This window comes from Zootermopsis nevadensis, unplaced genomic scaffold (genome assembly GCF_977971745.1).
Source record: "Zootermopsis nevadensis isolate Lab colony 2312 unplaced genomic scaffold, Znev_1.0 Znev_ptg000024l, whole genome shotgun sequence".
Lineage (NCBI taxonomy): Eukaryota > Metazoa > Arthropoda > Insecta > Blattodea > Termopsidae > Zootermopsis > Zootermopsis nevadensis.
The window spans coordinates 17,039,905-17,057,706 of NW_028259156.1; the positions used below are offsets into that span (position 1 = coordinate 17,039,905).

The 17,802-nt window shown below is 37.3% G+C and overlaps 1 protein-coding gene and 1 long non-coding RNA gene across 7 annotated transcripts in view; one reads left to right on the top strand and one right to left on the bottom strand.

The window, feature by feature from the left end:
- LOC110832028 (uncharacterized) overlaps positions 1–17,802 on the bottom strand; it is a 226,817-nt gene that overhangs the window by 122,944 nt on the left and 86,071 nt on the right. The window lies entirely within an intron of this gene.
- The window catches only part of LOC110832032 (paired box protein Pax-6), a 106,146-nt gene that overhangs the window by 62,547 nt on the left and 25,797 nt on the right, over positions 1–17,802 (top strand). For all 4 annotated transcript variants that reach the window (XM_022068649.2, XM_087355554.1, XM_087355555.1 and 1 more), the window contains one exon: positions 2,928–3,173. In XM_022068649.2, the coding sequence (XP_021924341.2) occupies positions 2,928–3,173 (246 nt within the window). The remainder of the gene's footprint in view (positions 1–2,927; positions 3,174–17,802) is intronic.

Sequence of the window (17,802 nt, forward strand, 5' to 3'; positions counted from 1 at the left end):
CTTCGTATAATTTCAGCCATCTTGGGTCTAAATTTTCTCGTTGCAATCTGTACTCGAAAATCCTTACTCTGTCTTTATTTAATATGAGGGACCATGTTTGACACCCAAATAAAATATCAGGTAAATTTATAGTTTTCTGCGGTTGAACCGCCACGTTTTTCAGATAGCAGTGATTAGACAAAATATTCTGAACTCTCTGGTATCAAGTAAATTATTATTGGAATTTAATCTGCTGTTTATTTTATTTGTGAACGCAATTTTGGTTTGACCTCGTCCATCAAAAATATTTTAACTCCGTCAAGTTTTCAATTTTCGGTACAAGCTGAAGGCATTAATAAAGGTGAACAGGAGATTCTACCAGGATGGATATTTAACATAAGAAGGCGCTGATTCAGGACTGAACCAGTTGAGGTACAAGATACCAAACGAAGCTTCAGACGACTGGCATTACATGCAGGGCGTAGGCAATAGAGCTAGGATCCGGTCTGCAATATGTACACGGAATCACACGAAGACATAGCGAAGTTCTTACCAGTAGCATATTTCTTTCGAACGTGTTTTCCTTTAAGTCTGTAAAAAAAAATACAAGCCTCTCATTTTATTCAGCAAGTCTGATCTACTGCATACGCCTGGTCAACTTCACCGACTTCGTATATTTTTACATTTTACCATTCTGCAGTTTTATACTTCTAATCGTCTTTACCTTCTCCTTATACTTACTCTTCTCTCATTCGGTGTTTCCCTACCTCCTCATCTTTGATTCTTCTCTTTTCTTCCGTTAATACTTTACTTCTTTCCACTTTCGTTTCTCTTCTTGTCTTTTCTTCATTTCCTCCACTCCCTTCCTCAACTTTTCCTTTCCCATGTTTACGTTTCTTTTGAGTTTTTCCTATTCCTTCATCTCTCCTTCCTTATTTTCCCTTCATATTACTACATACTTTGCTTTTTTCTTTCTTTCTTTCTTTCTTTCTTTCTTTCTTTCTCCTTCTTTGGAAAGATCAATCGAGCCTATCTTAGTTTGCATACCACACATTTCCGTTTATAAGGCGTGGGCGAGCTGATGTATGCAAAGGTGTGTGTGTTATCTGTGACTGTCAGCGTCAGAGGTAAAACGGGGTCATGTTGATACATAAATACCGTTTCATGACTTAGGATGTGAACACTTGAAAGCGCCCTTTCAGAAACCCCGAGCTATAAGATAGACGTAGCCTTATAATTACAAACATTTGTCAAGTTTTCGTCACTTCCATGCCACTGCCGTCTTTATTGGTCCATTACCGGAGACAGTCCGTGATGCTGAGCGTGGAAGTTCTTTCGTTATCAGATCCTGACTTCGTACGTTCAACATGAGTTGCATGTAGGGGCAGATCATTTGTGATGCTAATTATTACAACTTTTTAATCCATCATTCATGACAATCATATGTAATACAGGTTGGCGGATGAATATCAGAATGGCCTGCTAGTGACTAAAACAAAAGAAGGCGGGTGTGTGAATGGAAATCACAGCTGGACATGAACATGCAATAAAAGATCATGTGCGCACGGAGCATGAGGTCTGTTCAGAGTCTGAAGGTGGGAGAGCCTAACGTGAGCTTGCAGGCCTACGTAATGAGTTTTCATCATAGGTACCACTTGGATCACATCCACATATTTTTACTTTTATTTTAATATAATGTAAATATTTTTAATAAGATACTATTAAAATTATTACTAGTGCATATTTTGTAAATTTGTTGTCATTTTTATACGTACATGGCAGACAATTTTGTAAAAGTCTTAATATTAAAAGCAGGACGTCTATTGGAAACAACTCTGACAGAAATTTGTATGCTATGGAATTTCTTTATAGTATTTCCAATTCAATTATACTTCATATGAAATTCACTAAACAAAACGCTGCCATGCTTAGGATTCTAGTTGATACACCTGGTTATAATAAAACGTGGTGATCAGTAGAGGTTTCAGTGACCATTTTTAACCCCGGGACAAGAAAAATACGTGACACCCCCACCCCCCTCATTCCAGGTTTTGGAACGAAAACATTAGACTGGCACCGTACAATAAATTAGGTCACAAGCGACATTTATATTTCCAATCAAATAACAAGCAGACAGAGTTAGCTTCTTTGCTGACGCTAATTCATGTATCTCTCCCGTATCGTCAGATTCTCGGCTACAGTTGACACACAAATAACATCTTTGATTAAGAAATCTCATTATCAAACACAGTGCCGTAAGTTATCAAATTATACTTCATTAATACAGGTCTATAAGCATACTTCAGTTCCCTCATTTTGGGCACAAGTTTCTGAAGAGTTACAAACTTACACAGAAACTGAGACAAATTGTTATATTAAAATGTGAATGTGTTCCGTCACACAAGGCACACACCCACGCATTCACGAGACACGTGAAGGAACGCGTTTCGTGTCGCCTAGAATTCAAATGCGAGCATCTCATTTGCATAACAGCGCTCATAAAGTAATTTGTTCTTTTTACATGAAGCTGCGTGATTTGAAATACGTATCAGTACAATACTTTGCAGAAACACTGTCGGATATGTTTGCAAGGCAAATAAAAATGCTCACTTGTTTTCAGCGTTCGGTTAATTTTGCACAGCGAAAAAATGGCATTAAGACGGATATTTCCGATGATAATGGACGGTGGACGGAACTGCGTGAGGGCTGCGTCCAGTGGTGTGACTTAGCATTAGCAGAGCTGAAACACCGGATTAAGACTCTTTCATTATCGTCGTGTCCAGCCTCCATTTTAGCACATCTGTGCTAAAGCAGACTTTGCATTTACCATGGAAACGGATCTAATTAAGATATATGCCTATTAAAATACCTGACTTGTCTTACATGAGAAATTCCATAGAGCACTTAGATGATTAACAGACTGAAGCAACAATTATGTTTGGTTGCAGTGGCGTCTCCGAGTGTGAGCAGTGGCGGTAGCACAATGCCTTCCTCCACGGCGGTCCCCAGTGTGGGGGCTCTACCTCCACCTGCAGCCCTGAGGGACTTGTACGCTTCGGCGGGAGGTTCGGGACATCCCTTGGCGTCCCTCGTGTCCCAACAGAGATTGCTAGAGCTTTCCCGCTTCGGACTCCGACATTATGACCTCGCACAGCACATGCTGACGCAACAGGGCGCCGTCACAAAGCTGCTCGGTAAGTAACCGCGACACATGCAACTTTTTCGTGTTCGAGCAAGAAAAAGTTCTTGCTGGAGCAGGGCTACTATAACCTTTTAATTCATGAGAATCAGCTCGTATGGAATCCAGATATTCATGCAATCATTCATACGAGCTTTGATTGCGGTTAACGTATAAATTGTGGAATTCTGAGTTTTGACTCTTTGAGGTTCTTACTAACATTTTGTATGAACCTGCTGCCTATACATCTACCTCAATCGCAAAGATTTTTGTTGCAATGGAGTCAGGAACATCGGGTTCGAAAAAAATTGTTCTGTAGCTACCGGTTATAAAGAGAGAGGTGAGGAATTACGATCACAAAGGATTCACAGGGGAAGTTAGAATAATCCCCAGTTCCTTGAGGGGTGAAAGTCTCTCCATCGTTCACGAAACGTCCGGTAAAGATAATATCTTAATCAGGAGGTACACACCGTATAAATACGCCAGGCCGCCCATTAATTTCAAAGAGCACAAAATCTCCACGAGGAAAAGCTGTAAGTAATTGCCACTGTCTGCACAAATTACAAATAATATTTATTATGCTTTATCCATAATTTGTTAAGTAAAGCTTCTGTTTAATGCCTGTGGAAATATCTTAACATTTTGTTTAGATCTTTAACTGAAACAAAACGAAGGTTCAAGAAAATAACTTTTATAATTCAATGCCTCTTACAGTAATATTTTTATTCTTGTGATATAGTAACGCCCTCTACGTGGCATTTCAAGTACCACAAGTTATAATTATCAACTAGTAGAGTTCGAGAAGCCAGAAGGCAAAATACCTGACTGGCCGCTATAAGAAAACGCGTCTGAGTCTCTCGTATCCCTTGCTTATGGCTTTAATAATTTATAATATAAATTAAGCTCCTATTTGAGGAAGACAGGCTTTCATGATTATATTAATCTTCTTCTACATGTAAGTTCTCCTGTAGGTTTTGCTGTATTCGAGTGCCATTTTGTGGTTTCAATAATAAGAATAAATTTTAAGACTCGTGTCTCAACACGGCAAGAAGTTGTACAAACATAATTCAAATGTACTTGAATATACTCGGAGCTTCGCCTTACACGTTCTTGAATTGTAGTATTATGTCGTAGTTGCGTTATGCTCATTCTTATGCATATATTTTCAACTTTTTCGTCCGTACAGAAGAGTGTTTCTCCTGTATATTGGAGAATATGACAAACCTCTCTTCCTACAGTCCTTTCACATTACACTTAGAATTTAATTGAGAGTTTTTGTATGTTGTCAAATCTGTCTGAAGTTTGAAGTTTGATTCTGGATTCATTCTTTAATAATTTAAAAACTCCTTTTAACTATAAAGCTTATGCAGGGTTAAATAAGAGAATGATTTGTGAAAAATTAATTGGAAATGACATGGAAGAAGTGGGGGTTTATTTTAAGACACTATTAAATCATTTTTCTTTGAAGGGACTGACAAGAAACACTTCGGTCAGGATAGTATTACTTTGAACCCAGATTTGAACAAGGGAATTATCGTGTGCGATGGAGAAATTCTGGCCACTAAACAACAAAGTCGATAGTCTGCTTCTTGTTGCCTTTATTCTGCAAATCTGCCTCTTAAAGAAAGTCCCAGCAGCGACATGAGAATTTCACACGTGTGCCTTTTTTATTCTTAAGTTGTTAATATTTCTCTCGATCATGTTTAATTTTCAAAATAAATATTCCCTTTGAATACAGTATCGTGCAGCCTTAGTAGAACATTTATTTTCATTTCGGTCTTAAAATATATTTAAATTAACTAACATAAGGATTCACAAACCTTGCGTCGCGAGAACGTTTTGACTGGGTCGCGTTGCGAAAGTCAGAATATAAGCATTTCTATGTTGTTGTTAACCCAGTCAAGTAAATATTGCCGACGAATTTTTCAGCTTATTTTTGTACTTGAAAATGTACCTCTAGTCACAAAACAATTAATGAGATACAATATTATTATATTAAAAAATATATAATTTCCCCCCAAAATGACGAAGTACGGGTGAAAGTTCATTACCGTGTTCACAACAGCCCGTCCGTCCCTGAACGCCCTCACGAGCTAGATGAATCTAGTCCACAGACTCAACCGACGTATAACAGTGATGGCCGTAGTAACAGAAGAAGAAGAAGAAGAATAAGAAGGCCTAGTAGTAACAAAAACAATGATGCATTTATTACTTTCAATGAACCAAAATTGTCTCCGCAACAAAATATTCATGACGTCTGTGTATACGAGCTGGATTTTATTCGTAGGCGTAACTTATACTACCGCATCTCTGTTAAACTGGCAACCGAACAAAGCGACGTCCTACACGTGATGCCATTTTTAAACTTTGAAAACGAATCGATCTGGAAGTAGAACCGTGTAGGGTGACATACGGACGATTTGAGTGGATTAGACGCGCATATGCCACTCGCTTTCCTTTGTTTCGATTCTCAGAGAATCAAATAACCACAATAAACGTAAAAGAAAAAAACAATAAAAAATGCATCGCCAAGGAGACGTCATTTGTTAAGTGCTTGAAGTAAACTACAGGGGTGTGAATACATTTGCGTGAAATTTCTAAAAGTGTGGCACAAGAGAATGTTTCTCTAGTCCTCTGTTCCAATTAATTTTTTATCAAAAGCTACTACATTTACAGGTGCGTAACAAGCGATTCTTCCATAAAAAATTCAAGCTACAGTGACTCTGCTCACTTTTGTATAAGAAGCACCGCGATTTCAGAAGTAAATATTTAATGTATTTTACATCATTTTGTGAGAGAACGTGAGTGTCGTTGGTCCGCGATTAGTCGCCCGCTTCTCATCGCAGAAGCCCGGGTCCGCTCACAGAGCAGTCCGCGTCGGATTTATGGTGAAAAACTGGCACTCAAGCAGGTTTACTTCGGAGACCTTCCTGTTTTCCCCATATTGTCTATTAACTACAATCAGACTTCCCGCGTGATATTAAACTTCAATGGTAGTAGCTTCTTTAATTTTCTGTAATAATAAAAAATATTTAATTCAAGAACATAAAATAAGAAGAGACGAGACAATATCATAAAATAAGCCACGGAATAATCGATTCTAATTTATCAATCATAACAATTCTTCCATTCGACGACATCTGAGGTACGCAGTTCAGAAAACATCATTTAAAAAATACCCCTTATGAAAATCAGGCTCTTGCATCTGCGCCGTCATTTGTCTCCCTTTAAGTTTATAAATGTGTCTGAAAGTAAAGTTTTGTGTCAGTGGAAGCTTGTCGAACAACCTCAAGATTGTCAAGACATTTAATAATTATGGATCCAGGAGAAGAGCGCCACTTGTATTGAATCTTAACTCGTAAATGATTACTGAACATGCATCTATGTACTTATTTAATACTAGTCTAAAACAAAGAATATCTCAATAATTTATTTTTTGCTGGTTAACCGCTAGAGAAATAGAATCTTACAGTTGCACAACTCCCACAAAGAAACTGAATAATCCATAAGAGAAGACACCGATAAAAAATGCTTCAAAGGGAAACAACTCCCCAATCTCTCTGTATTATTGTTTCATATTCCACAACTTCGATCATAAATGAATTATTACAATAGGGACACAGGGAACTGTACAACGGACTGCCGGTTGGTACAAATTATTTTTCCGTGGATGAACTTTTGATTTGGAGTTCGCAAATTTAACTCGTTCGAAACTACACGCGAGATATTTTACTTAGGTAAACCTTGCCTACTCAGTACGGAACTATTTTATTAAACAAACAGCGATGTAAATATTTACTATCTCCTCATGACGTTTAACCTAACTCAACCAACACTCTCCAGATAATTTTGGAAGCATAAAGTACGCGATGATTGTTCCCTTCACAAATAATACAGCGTCGTCAAATTACATATGAATTAATAGATTCGGAAATGCAAGTCTCCAAATTTGTCTTTATTACCGGAGATTGTAAAATACTCTACGCTACTTCACTGTTTCAAAGTCACAGAATGGCATTATTGATTTTAGTACATTCAAACTCGTGGTCGTAAATTGCTGTTCTGGTAGAGGTATTACCATATGTACACGTAGTTTAATGTTAGAGTCAATAGACTGATTACACAATACTGTGAGACCATATTGATTGGTGTCTCTGAAATATCAATATTTCAAAGTGTATTAAAATGATGTTTCTAAAACTCGTTTCATTGTAATTAGTGTTTCTGCACAGACAGGCTGAGGAATTTGATTCTTCCGAGGAACTATCTTCTTCCGAAGACAGAAAGTTTTATCTGGCCTTAATATGATTTGAATTCAATTTGAATATGAAACAACTAATGTTTGGTAACACTTCCTTTGTCAGGTCATTTACCATCACATAATAGCTTCTTTCTCTTATGCATCTCGAACACTTCCTACTTGGTTTTGAATATTAATACTTTTTTACGTAATTCTTAAAACATTCCATCCGCCATTTGTTCTTAGTCGGTGTCCGTAACGCAGTCAGCCATTTCTAGCAGCAACAATAATTACTGGACATCGTTAATAAAGACAATACAGACGCTTACTGCAAAACAGGCGTAACCATCCCCAACCGACAGATTCATAACGAAGATGTTTCTTCCTGAGATTTCAACAGTTTGTGAATTGTTCCCAAGGTAATTGATTGTTATATTTCAGACAAACTCTTTTATTTAACTAAACTGTATTCATTTCAATGTTAGTGTAACTTTCGATGAAAGATGGAATAATGTTTATGAAACTTAATTGTATATGGAATTCAGCAGTAAATGGCAACAGGCTTATGAAAAGGCTTTTGTATGGTGGCAATGGATTAAGTCAAGGACAGGTAGTTTTTACTTTTTACAAACATAATTCTTGTCGAGTTTTAACGTTTAGCGACAAATAATTTATTTATCTAGCGGGTTATTTCACAATGTTATATTAACTTCAAAGGTCATATAGGTTGATACGCTAAAATATGGAATTATGACAGTGGACACTGATTTGAAATAACATATACACGGGAATGATTTAAGACTCATTTAGAAGTATTCGTCAGGAGGGGTTGGGTAAACCTAAGAAATCACAATCATGATAGCCAATTACACAACTGAATTTCGAATTGTGCACCGACAGAATATAGCTTTCAGTGGTTACCAAAATTTACGAGGGACGTATCGCCCCTTCAGGGACATCTATTCCAAATATTGAGGCAACAGGTTCCTCAAAGAGTTTGTTAGCTTCCTACAAAAATTACAAGTTGTCATCACCCAGAAGATCACAATCGACTTTTTCACCACCGTGAGAATCTCAGATCTCGGAGCCTAGCACTTAGCTGTTAAAGAAACTTTGGTTGGCTTCACATCAGCTTCTAAAGACAGACTTATGAAAGCCATATGAAGTGGTGGACCCACCTCGTGCGTTCTCACCTGCAGGCCACACTGCGAGAATGTTCTCTTTTCACGAACAATTTGTTTTATACTCATATGATGGGGCGTGCTTGAGTAGCGGACACCAAGGCAGTACTCGGTAGCCAAACAAAGAAAATGAATACATCAAAGTCTTACACATATTCATCAGAATGTTAGGCTCTTCTTATAGTGGAAAAAGAAGATATTTTTAAAAGATGTTATAAAGGACATATTTATCAGTAGCATAAAGTAACGGCTCATCTTTTACACAGTTTCCATTAATATTTGTCTCCATATTTGTATCCACTTCTCACAAAGGTTACCGCCATGGCACCCTTCAGTTTGGGTTTCCATTATTACGTAGAAGTCGGCTTTGGTATCATAAATATAGAATTCAAGGGATGTCCAAATGAAGATAACAGAGAGCCCCCATTGCAGACGCTTCAATTAATAAAACAATCTCGAAAACTGAATGATTACATGAGTACAGTATTCTTAAAACAGACTTATGTCTTGGACAAAGTCTGATTGTTATATCCGATAACATTTTAAGCGGTTTACAGTCAGCACAACAAGAACGATAAGAAACTGGTTCTAGTTCAGCAGATATTTCTAAGAAACTGAGATACAAAATCCTATATTTCAACCTGAAACTTTAAATTTTTTGTTTATAATCAAGTAACGGAAACACACAAAGCTCATAAATACATTTTCTCAAAATATTTAACTGCACATTTGCAAGAATTTTTTTTTGTATTTTTTCATAACTTTATTATTCTGCAAGAAATTGCATGTATACTTTCGCACAATCGTCCGTCTGTCCCCTCAACAAATTATAAAACAACTGATGTAGTTTCATGAAAGTTTATATGAATATCTCGCTCTACCATCGCCATGTTTGAAATTCGTTACATACAAAGCACCTTGCATACATAATTTGTTGGACATTTCATTATATATATATATATATATATATATATATATATATATATATCTCCATATTAAAATCCATATACTCAGCCCCAATGGTCATAAATTAGTATAAATTCGTTCAAGGAATAAGGTTATGATAACTGTAGTTCCAATATTGGCACCACTGACCTTTCATGTATTGTTTAAGAACAGCTGGACAAATTTCCTTCCATATTTCACGTGAGAGCAGTCTTCATGCTTCACGAAAATCAAACAGGCCTAATGTTCATATCTTTTTTTAAACAGAGCCCTTCCAAACTACACGACGAGCATGTTTCATAATAGAACAATCTCTTGAACGTCTGACATTCTGTAATTCCCATGTTGTGACAATTTCTTCCGGATAAATATTAACCACCTGAATCAAAGTATAGAGATGTCTGAGAAGGATACTTGACACACTGTCATGTTTTCCATGGATTTGTTAAGAATCGCCGATGACTGTGTCGGTTGAAACTGTTTTCATAACTTAATGGAGCTTAGTGAACGTTTACCACTCAGCTGGTAGAGAAATCTCGTAAGATTCACTGTTGTGACGTTATGGATAATAATCTTCTGGACTGTCTCGTCGTGCAAACTTATGCTGTACGTAATTACCAATTCTACCTTGAAGATGGAGGCTATACATCGATAACAACCTGCAAGACAGCACGGCGCCACGACCCAGAATACCACAATCCAAGACAGTCCCTGCTTTAGACAAACCCAATCCCAAATCATGTCCTCCAGAATGTCTCCGTTGGGTGGAGTTAATTAATATAGTTAGAAGGATAGTATTACATTGAATATTCATCTTAAATTAGACGAAGCGACAGTTTCCTTGAAAGTTAAGTGGGCAATCCTTTGATTTCCACTTTTTTGTATAATTCCAGTTGTACAAATGGCAAACATTAAATTCCGTATCAGCCCAGAAGACTTATTTACATTAAATTTGTTGCCTTAGTTTTTAACGCAACTGGACGCACCTTTTCTAAAGTTCATTATTCATCCGGTCAAAATATTCCTTCTTTTCATGAAACACGATTTAATCTCCGTTCATACAGCAGCTCGCCACTTTACTCCAACCTCGAGACAGTTTAAACAAATTAACATTTTCACGTAGAACATTCCAGGACATCTCCGAAGTAATCTGAGTTTCCCTACCAAAATGTTGCCTGCATTTCTGATTTCCCCCACGTCATTTATTTCACCGCCATTAACATGACCATCTCACCACCACGCACTATGAAACCTTCCATCTGACAGCTTCGTCAAATACGAAACGAAACGTAATGATAGTTGCCGACTGCCTCCCTCCCCGCCACGGTAAATCGCAACGGTATGGAGTAGCAGCAAGCACTTGTTTCGTTGTTGCACGCGGCTCATGACAATGGACTATCGAAACCGCCTCCAGTAAGTCGACTGTACGCGGATACAAAGCAAAGTGATCGCTGTAGATTATCTCTGGAATCAGGGAAACTTTGCAGCTCCGTTATGTTCTGTACATGAACACAGTGTTTCCTGCCCTACCAACGGTAGATTCAGACTTTCAAGAATTCATGTTTGTTTCTCTGATTCTACGATACACTTCCGACATCTCTGGTCGGACCAGTTCTTTTTTTTTTTTTTTTTTTTTCGTTTATAGTAACGATCCGTTGGGACGCCGTTCAAGTTGTTTTGTGTGATTAATCGCTGTTATCTCTCGTTGTCTCACCCATCGGCCACGCCACTTTGCTCAGGTAAAGAAATTTGGGCAGCACTCTCGGCCCAGTTACATACGGGCTGATGATGTTAGTGAGATTTAGCAACTTGTAACTGGTGACGTCAGTATAGATGTAAGGCCATCATCAACTGCACGGTTGAGGACTTTTGACCTGTTCCAACTCTTCCGTGGTCGACCCATTTCTCTTCTTTTTTTTAGGGCAGTAGGCAATTCTATATGAGGATTACAGTGAAATATTAATTATGCAGAATATCGAAAGAAGCGGCTGTGGCCTATTTAAGGTACTAATGTTTCCTTTCACGTTTTTCCCAAATTCACCATCCACATATGATCCCGCCACTCCATGTTTTATAACACAAGAATTTTTAAAATCGTCGTTAAATAAAGCTAGTATAAATAAATAGGATTAGAGTTTCTCACGGCGGTGAGTATGAAAATGGTTGTGTTCTAGCTTGTAGCTGCCTTTATCATCATCAGGGCGATGAAGAACTCATCGTCCTGATGAAGGAAGCAGCAAGTACCTCTGAAACGTTGATAAGGCGCTACAACCTAGAAGAAAGCCATCTAAGAATCAATCAATCAATCAGCCAAACGTAATATTAATAGAATGAACATGTGTGCTTGGTCTCAGCCCAATGCCATAAGCGAAGACTTCACGTTGTGAAAACAGTAATTAGTGCGCATTATTTTTAACTGCAATGTTGAGGGGACATGGCTGTATATATAGAAAAGCGCTCATGTTGGACTGACAGTAATTAAGAAGATGATTAGTGTGGACAGGGCACTGTAAATACATAACACGAAAGGAGCAGTGGACTGGAATGCTTATATCATTGTATCTCAGAGCTGATCTACGTGTTTAATAGAAATTTCCAAGTTCTTCCAAACCATTAATCATTTTAAAATGTACGTTATGAAGAAGAACACCAAGAGACACGCACTTTAGACAAAAGTTAATGCAAATTATGCACATATGTGGACGATACGTAGTAAAACTGCCCACACCACTGTTATGAACGTAATAACAAAGTAATTTTCTTTCTTCAAAACTCTAAAATATGTTCTGTGTCCTTTTGTTAACAAAAAGTCGCCTACAGAAACTCTTCCACATAATGACACTTTCCACATACACCGAGACTTGACATGTGCAGTGAGTCTAATTGCTTCTAGGAGCAATTGTTCAACTACGACACAAAATAAAAGAGACACATGTGTATTGTGTTCAGAGGAGACACTGCCTCGCTTCAAAGGGGGGGGGGGGGGGAAACATATGCAATGGAGTGTTGACTTCTGATACACTGAAATGTCTTTAGCATTGAAATATATCAATTATTTGCCGTCCAATCAAATTTTATGTCGCAAAACGATTTTAATAAAAGATAAGTTATTGGACTATATTGACTCCCCTTCTCTTTCATTGGTCACTTGACTGTAACCAAAACAAATTGCTTGGAATTAAGAGAATTAACAATAAAACAGGATGCAGATAGAATTGACTGAGGGAAAACCACAAACACTTTTAACAGATGTCGGTTCTTTCTGCAAGCTGAGTGCATCAATGAAATATAGAATGTGCATATTCAGACTTTACACCGATGAATGTAAGAGGAACACAATGTTAAGAAAATAAACAAAACAGTTAAATGTAAAAGTTGGCCTGAAAATAAAAAGAAATACTGGAGATACACCTCCAAGCTTTCTTAACTTCCAGTTTTATGTAACAGCATTTATAAAATTGTGCCATTCTTTCCTTTATGAAGCCACTTAAATTTAGTCGGTACTTCTATCAGCCATTTATTAAGATAAATTTTAATAACATCCTCTCATCTACGTCGCCTTTTCCATTTGCGACTTCCGAAGAAAAATATCAGTCAATTTCTAATTTTCCCCGTAAGTTCTAATCACGTATCCCGCCCATGTTTCTACTCTCCTTGAGTCGATGGACTTAAAATATCAGGCAGGGGGTAAAAACGACGAAGTTTCGTCGTGCTGTTTCAACCAGACAAAATTTAGCTCGAGCTGTATTGACAATTTGTTACAGAAATGATAAAAATACAAAAAATAACGTTGACATACGCACTACCAATGTTACTTAAGGTCTGCGCACAGTCTACACGCGACGTTTCATGGATGTTTCATGTTCAATCAGCAGTTTCGATGGTGAGGTGTCATGAGCAGAAGACATTCTCTCGTTTCACATTTTCAATGCAATTTATGGAATCAGCTTGTGAGGTGTTTGAAAATTACCATCCTCAAGTGTGAAGAAATGGCAAAATAACTTTGTTTCGCTGATAATATAGGAAGAAACATGTCGATTTAGATAGTTACGTATCTCGTTCATATTATGGAAAGAAATAATGAACCAGTTTTCGAAAAATGAACTCTTGTTCAAGAAACCAGTATCAAACACGTGAATTCTTGTGTTAGAATTTGTTAACATTCTTTCCTGATAAAACAACTAATTCCTTATTATAAAAAGAATAATCTTCCACGCAACTGAAGCTTCATATGCTTATTTAGCTATATACACTGAAATAAAAGTCCATTTATCTCCTTATGAGATCTGATATCTAGTGAATTTCATACAATTCACTTCCTAGCCAGCAACTGAAACCAATATTTACTGCTAACCACTCAGAACATTCTAACAGTGAGTAACTTGGGTGGTCAGTTCACGATGCTAGAAATAAGGACGGATTTTATTGTCATTCTTTTATTAAAATAAGTTACCTTAATAACATAACATAGGTATATCTATTTCTTAAGAAATAATAAACAGTTACGTATATCTAAAGCAATAAATGTTTTAGAAACATTATAATCACAATTATGTGGTCATCAAACATGTTTTACCGGCTGCCTTCCAATACGTGAACGCTGACTCTAAATGTAGTTTAATTACAATGTAATCAACTGAATTTTTATCGAGCTTGAACAGAAGTGTGAAGCTTTCAGTGTCGAATAATCGTAATTAGGAAGTATCGTCACCATCATCATCATTAGTTAGGCAACTCGACGTCAATACGTGTGACGCTTAACTCCCGGATTATAAAAAGAAGTAGTTAGCTGTGTGTTTAAATGTTGGAAAATGTTCTAAAGTGTCTAAGCGTAATTTTTATTTATATTCCATCGTGACGAGATATGTAGCAGTCTTTGCTTCAACATGAAGTCAGAGTAGGCTTACACACATTTATATAACACAACGGTGCTAGTCTCTCCGTAATTATGAATGAAAATTATATGCGTTGACTGAATCAATGTAAAATAAACCGTAATTTCACCCTCCCAGTATGTTAACGGCCTTCATTTCATTTGAATACACGCCTACAGTCATTATTTGCCATTTAAGATCATTAGCCAAGCAATCCTTAACAGGAACGTGGTGTTTTCTTGGAAGAACGATTAGAATTTTTAAAGTCATTCCGATGAGCTTGATAGTTTACGAGCCATATCAAAAGAAACCAAATTCACAAGAAAATCTTTCAAAATCCACTATTTTGCAGTAGCCATTAATTTTCTAATTCCGCAATAGAATATCAAATCTAAAACTTCTTGACGATGGTGAAGAGTCAATTGAATAAACATTTTCTTGGATATTATCCATCGTCTAGTAAATATAAAATGTAAAACGACGTTTCGGAGATGGGACTCTATCTCCGTCTTCAGGTTCCTGTGTAGGAACCTGAAGACGGAGATAGCGTCCCATCTCCGAAACGTCGTTTTACGTTCCGCAATAGAATGTCTATTACAAAAGTGGTAAAGTCTAAATTAGTAAACATATTTTCGTGTATGAAAATGTAACGTCATTGTGGTCCGCGGGCCGCGATGTGAGTGGCAAACAATCCAGCTGGTCCACCTTACTCTGCGCCCAGGTGCAGTAAACAAAGTATGATAAGAAGTCCGTCCAGACAGAGGGATTTGTTTTTATACCGCTTTGTACCACATACATATGTAATGCCCATGTATTAACTACCTTATAGACAGGGGATGATATAGGAACCAATACAGACGGTTGGCCACTGTAATTTATATCAGCAGTTAGGGATGTCTCCACAATTTGCCCGGAAGTGCACTGCATTGTGATTTCACTGCTAATTTATACAGAAGGCTACTTGCGTACAGTCCTATGCAACAAAGCCAGTCGTTATGAAAGCATAATTCTTCTGTCTCCCTAAAATAAATGACATAAATTCAGGAGTGTCCAGACGATCCCTCAAGTCGAACGTGGCTTCTCCGAATTTCTAATCATACTTGTAACATAAAGTTAGAAATCTCGATATTAGTTGATAGGTACTGACCCATTATCTGAGAAAGTACTGTGCGATTAATACCCTCTTTTGCGTAGGAATTAAAAACATAACTTGCACCTAGTTCAATATCAGAAAGACTGAAGTTGATGGTAAGTTATTAAATATTAATAATGTTAATGTATTTAAATTATTTCAGTACTTTAATTTGTGATAATGTGTCCATATACTACATTCTCTTTTCTGTTCATTGGCACTTCCAGACTCTTTATCTTAATTCTAAATGTTGGTCATTAGTTTTCCTCACTCTCCACCTACGAAGGCAAATTCCCAAACATGTTTACCTAAGATATTATTAAAAGTAATAAAACAAAACCAACGTTGATGTTTCATTAATCAATTATTATGCAGGAGGGCATGTGAAGTAATAAATAAGAAAACTCTCTTACTGCCAGGTCTGTAGGCAAAATAATCACAATTGACGCACTTAGTAAATCCGCTGAGAAACCACGGTACGGATCAGAACAGAGAAGTCGAAACAAGAAAACAGAATATAACAATTATTACTTGAAAATAATATTTTTTGCGTGTGTCTTAAAACAGGATAATTTAAAATCCTTCAGACCAGAGACTGTAGGGAATCAAACTTGGCAGGGAACATACAAGCCTACTAGTTCACAGCCAAAGCTACCAACAATTAGCGGACCTGCAGTGGCCCATTAACCACCGTTTGAGAAACACTGCTTTCAGTAACTGAATTTCCGCAGAGTTACGAAAAGATTTACTATAAACACACGTTTAAGAAGCCAGGGCTATTTCCATACCAGAAGTGGCTTCTGAGGTCGAGGTTTGAGTTCTTGGAGTGGAGAAGGGTCAGAACTTGATAGTAATTACGCAGCGTTGCATGCATCGCGTCTTGTCCAGCCATGCAGACCTGGTCAACCTTTCCAAGTAGCCGTACTATAATGACCAGCAAGAGAGACCCCCACGCAACGCTAACTCCAGCACGCACTCCGACCAACACGACAAGAGAAGGAAAGAAATTGCTCTGCGCACCATTTGTATTATACCACTCACTGCCTTGGCTTTTCAAAAGAGATTAGTTCAAACGCAACCGACCGGCAACCATAACCGATATCTGGAACTTGTAAGAGGGGGTTTACTAGGAAGAGAATTAAATTCTTTACTATAAGACCTGGAATTATAGAAAAATGAATTAGGTTTGCATTTATTTAATTATGGTTTATGTCTATTCAACGAATCTCAATTGCTCAGAGTGTCTGGTGTCGAATTTATACGATTATTAATAAATAATTACTTACAAAGGACGTGGAAGGACACGGTAGTTGGCTAATTTCAGTTACTATCACGGTATCTGTGTGGATGAAGCGAGAAATAATCACGATAAACGCCAGTCAGAGTTGAAAATTAAATCTATACTTCCCAAATTCTAAGCACTAGAGCTAACCACTCGATGTAATGTGCCTAAGCACCACACGATGAAGGCTTATACGAGTAGTGAAGGTAAACTTATGCATATTTTTAATTTCGCTAATACAATGAGGAAAGCCGGTCTGAACAACGTGGTGAAGAGAGAAATATCTGCTACTGTTATTTTTTTAATATTATTCTCCGATATACGCCTATGTCTCTCAAGTAACCTCTTTCCTTCAGGGTTTCCAATCTCAATTCCGTATGCGTGTGACTATATCTATAAGCAGCATATCTACTTAAAATACAATGAGAACACTGTACGCGCTACACGAGGTAAAAAAGTACCCCTCCGCTGTACTGAATGCAGAATAATTGTTAATATCCTTGAGTTGTGAACTCTGTAAGAACTGCAGATTCGCAGCAGACTTAAGTGGCACTCTGTATGATCATTAAAGTTCCCTTCGTTACACTGTGTTCAGAGCAATTGGCGTTGCAATGCCATTGTAAACTCAGTGCTTGCGGTTACTTAGGAAGCCTGTGGAAATGAAACCGTTGTAAGGTTAAGCAAACATGAGCGACCACTATCACTGAAATTAAAGTTTAGATGTGTATGTTCTCCTCCCTTTATTCACCCTTAAACGATCTGCCTCTTCTTTATTTTCATCTATTTAACTTACCTTTCCTACAAAAAATATTTCTTTACGTCGTGTTTCTTTCCATATTAACCCATGTTTCCATGTATTTCTCAACTCATTCTTTTGTGACATAGTATCTTAATATCTTAACCATCTGAAGCCGAAGTATGTTCAAATAATATTAAAGTATTCAGTTCGTACCGCAAAGAAAACACAACGCTTCACCTTTACAAAGATCAA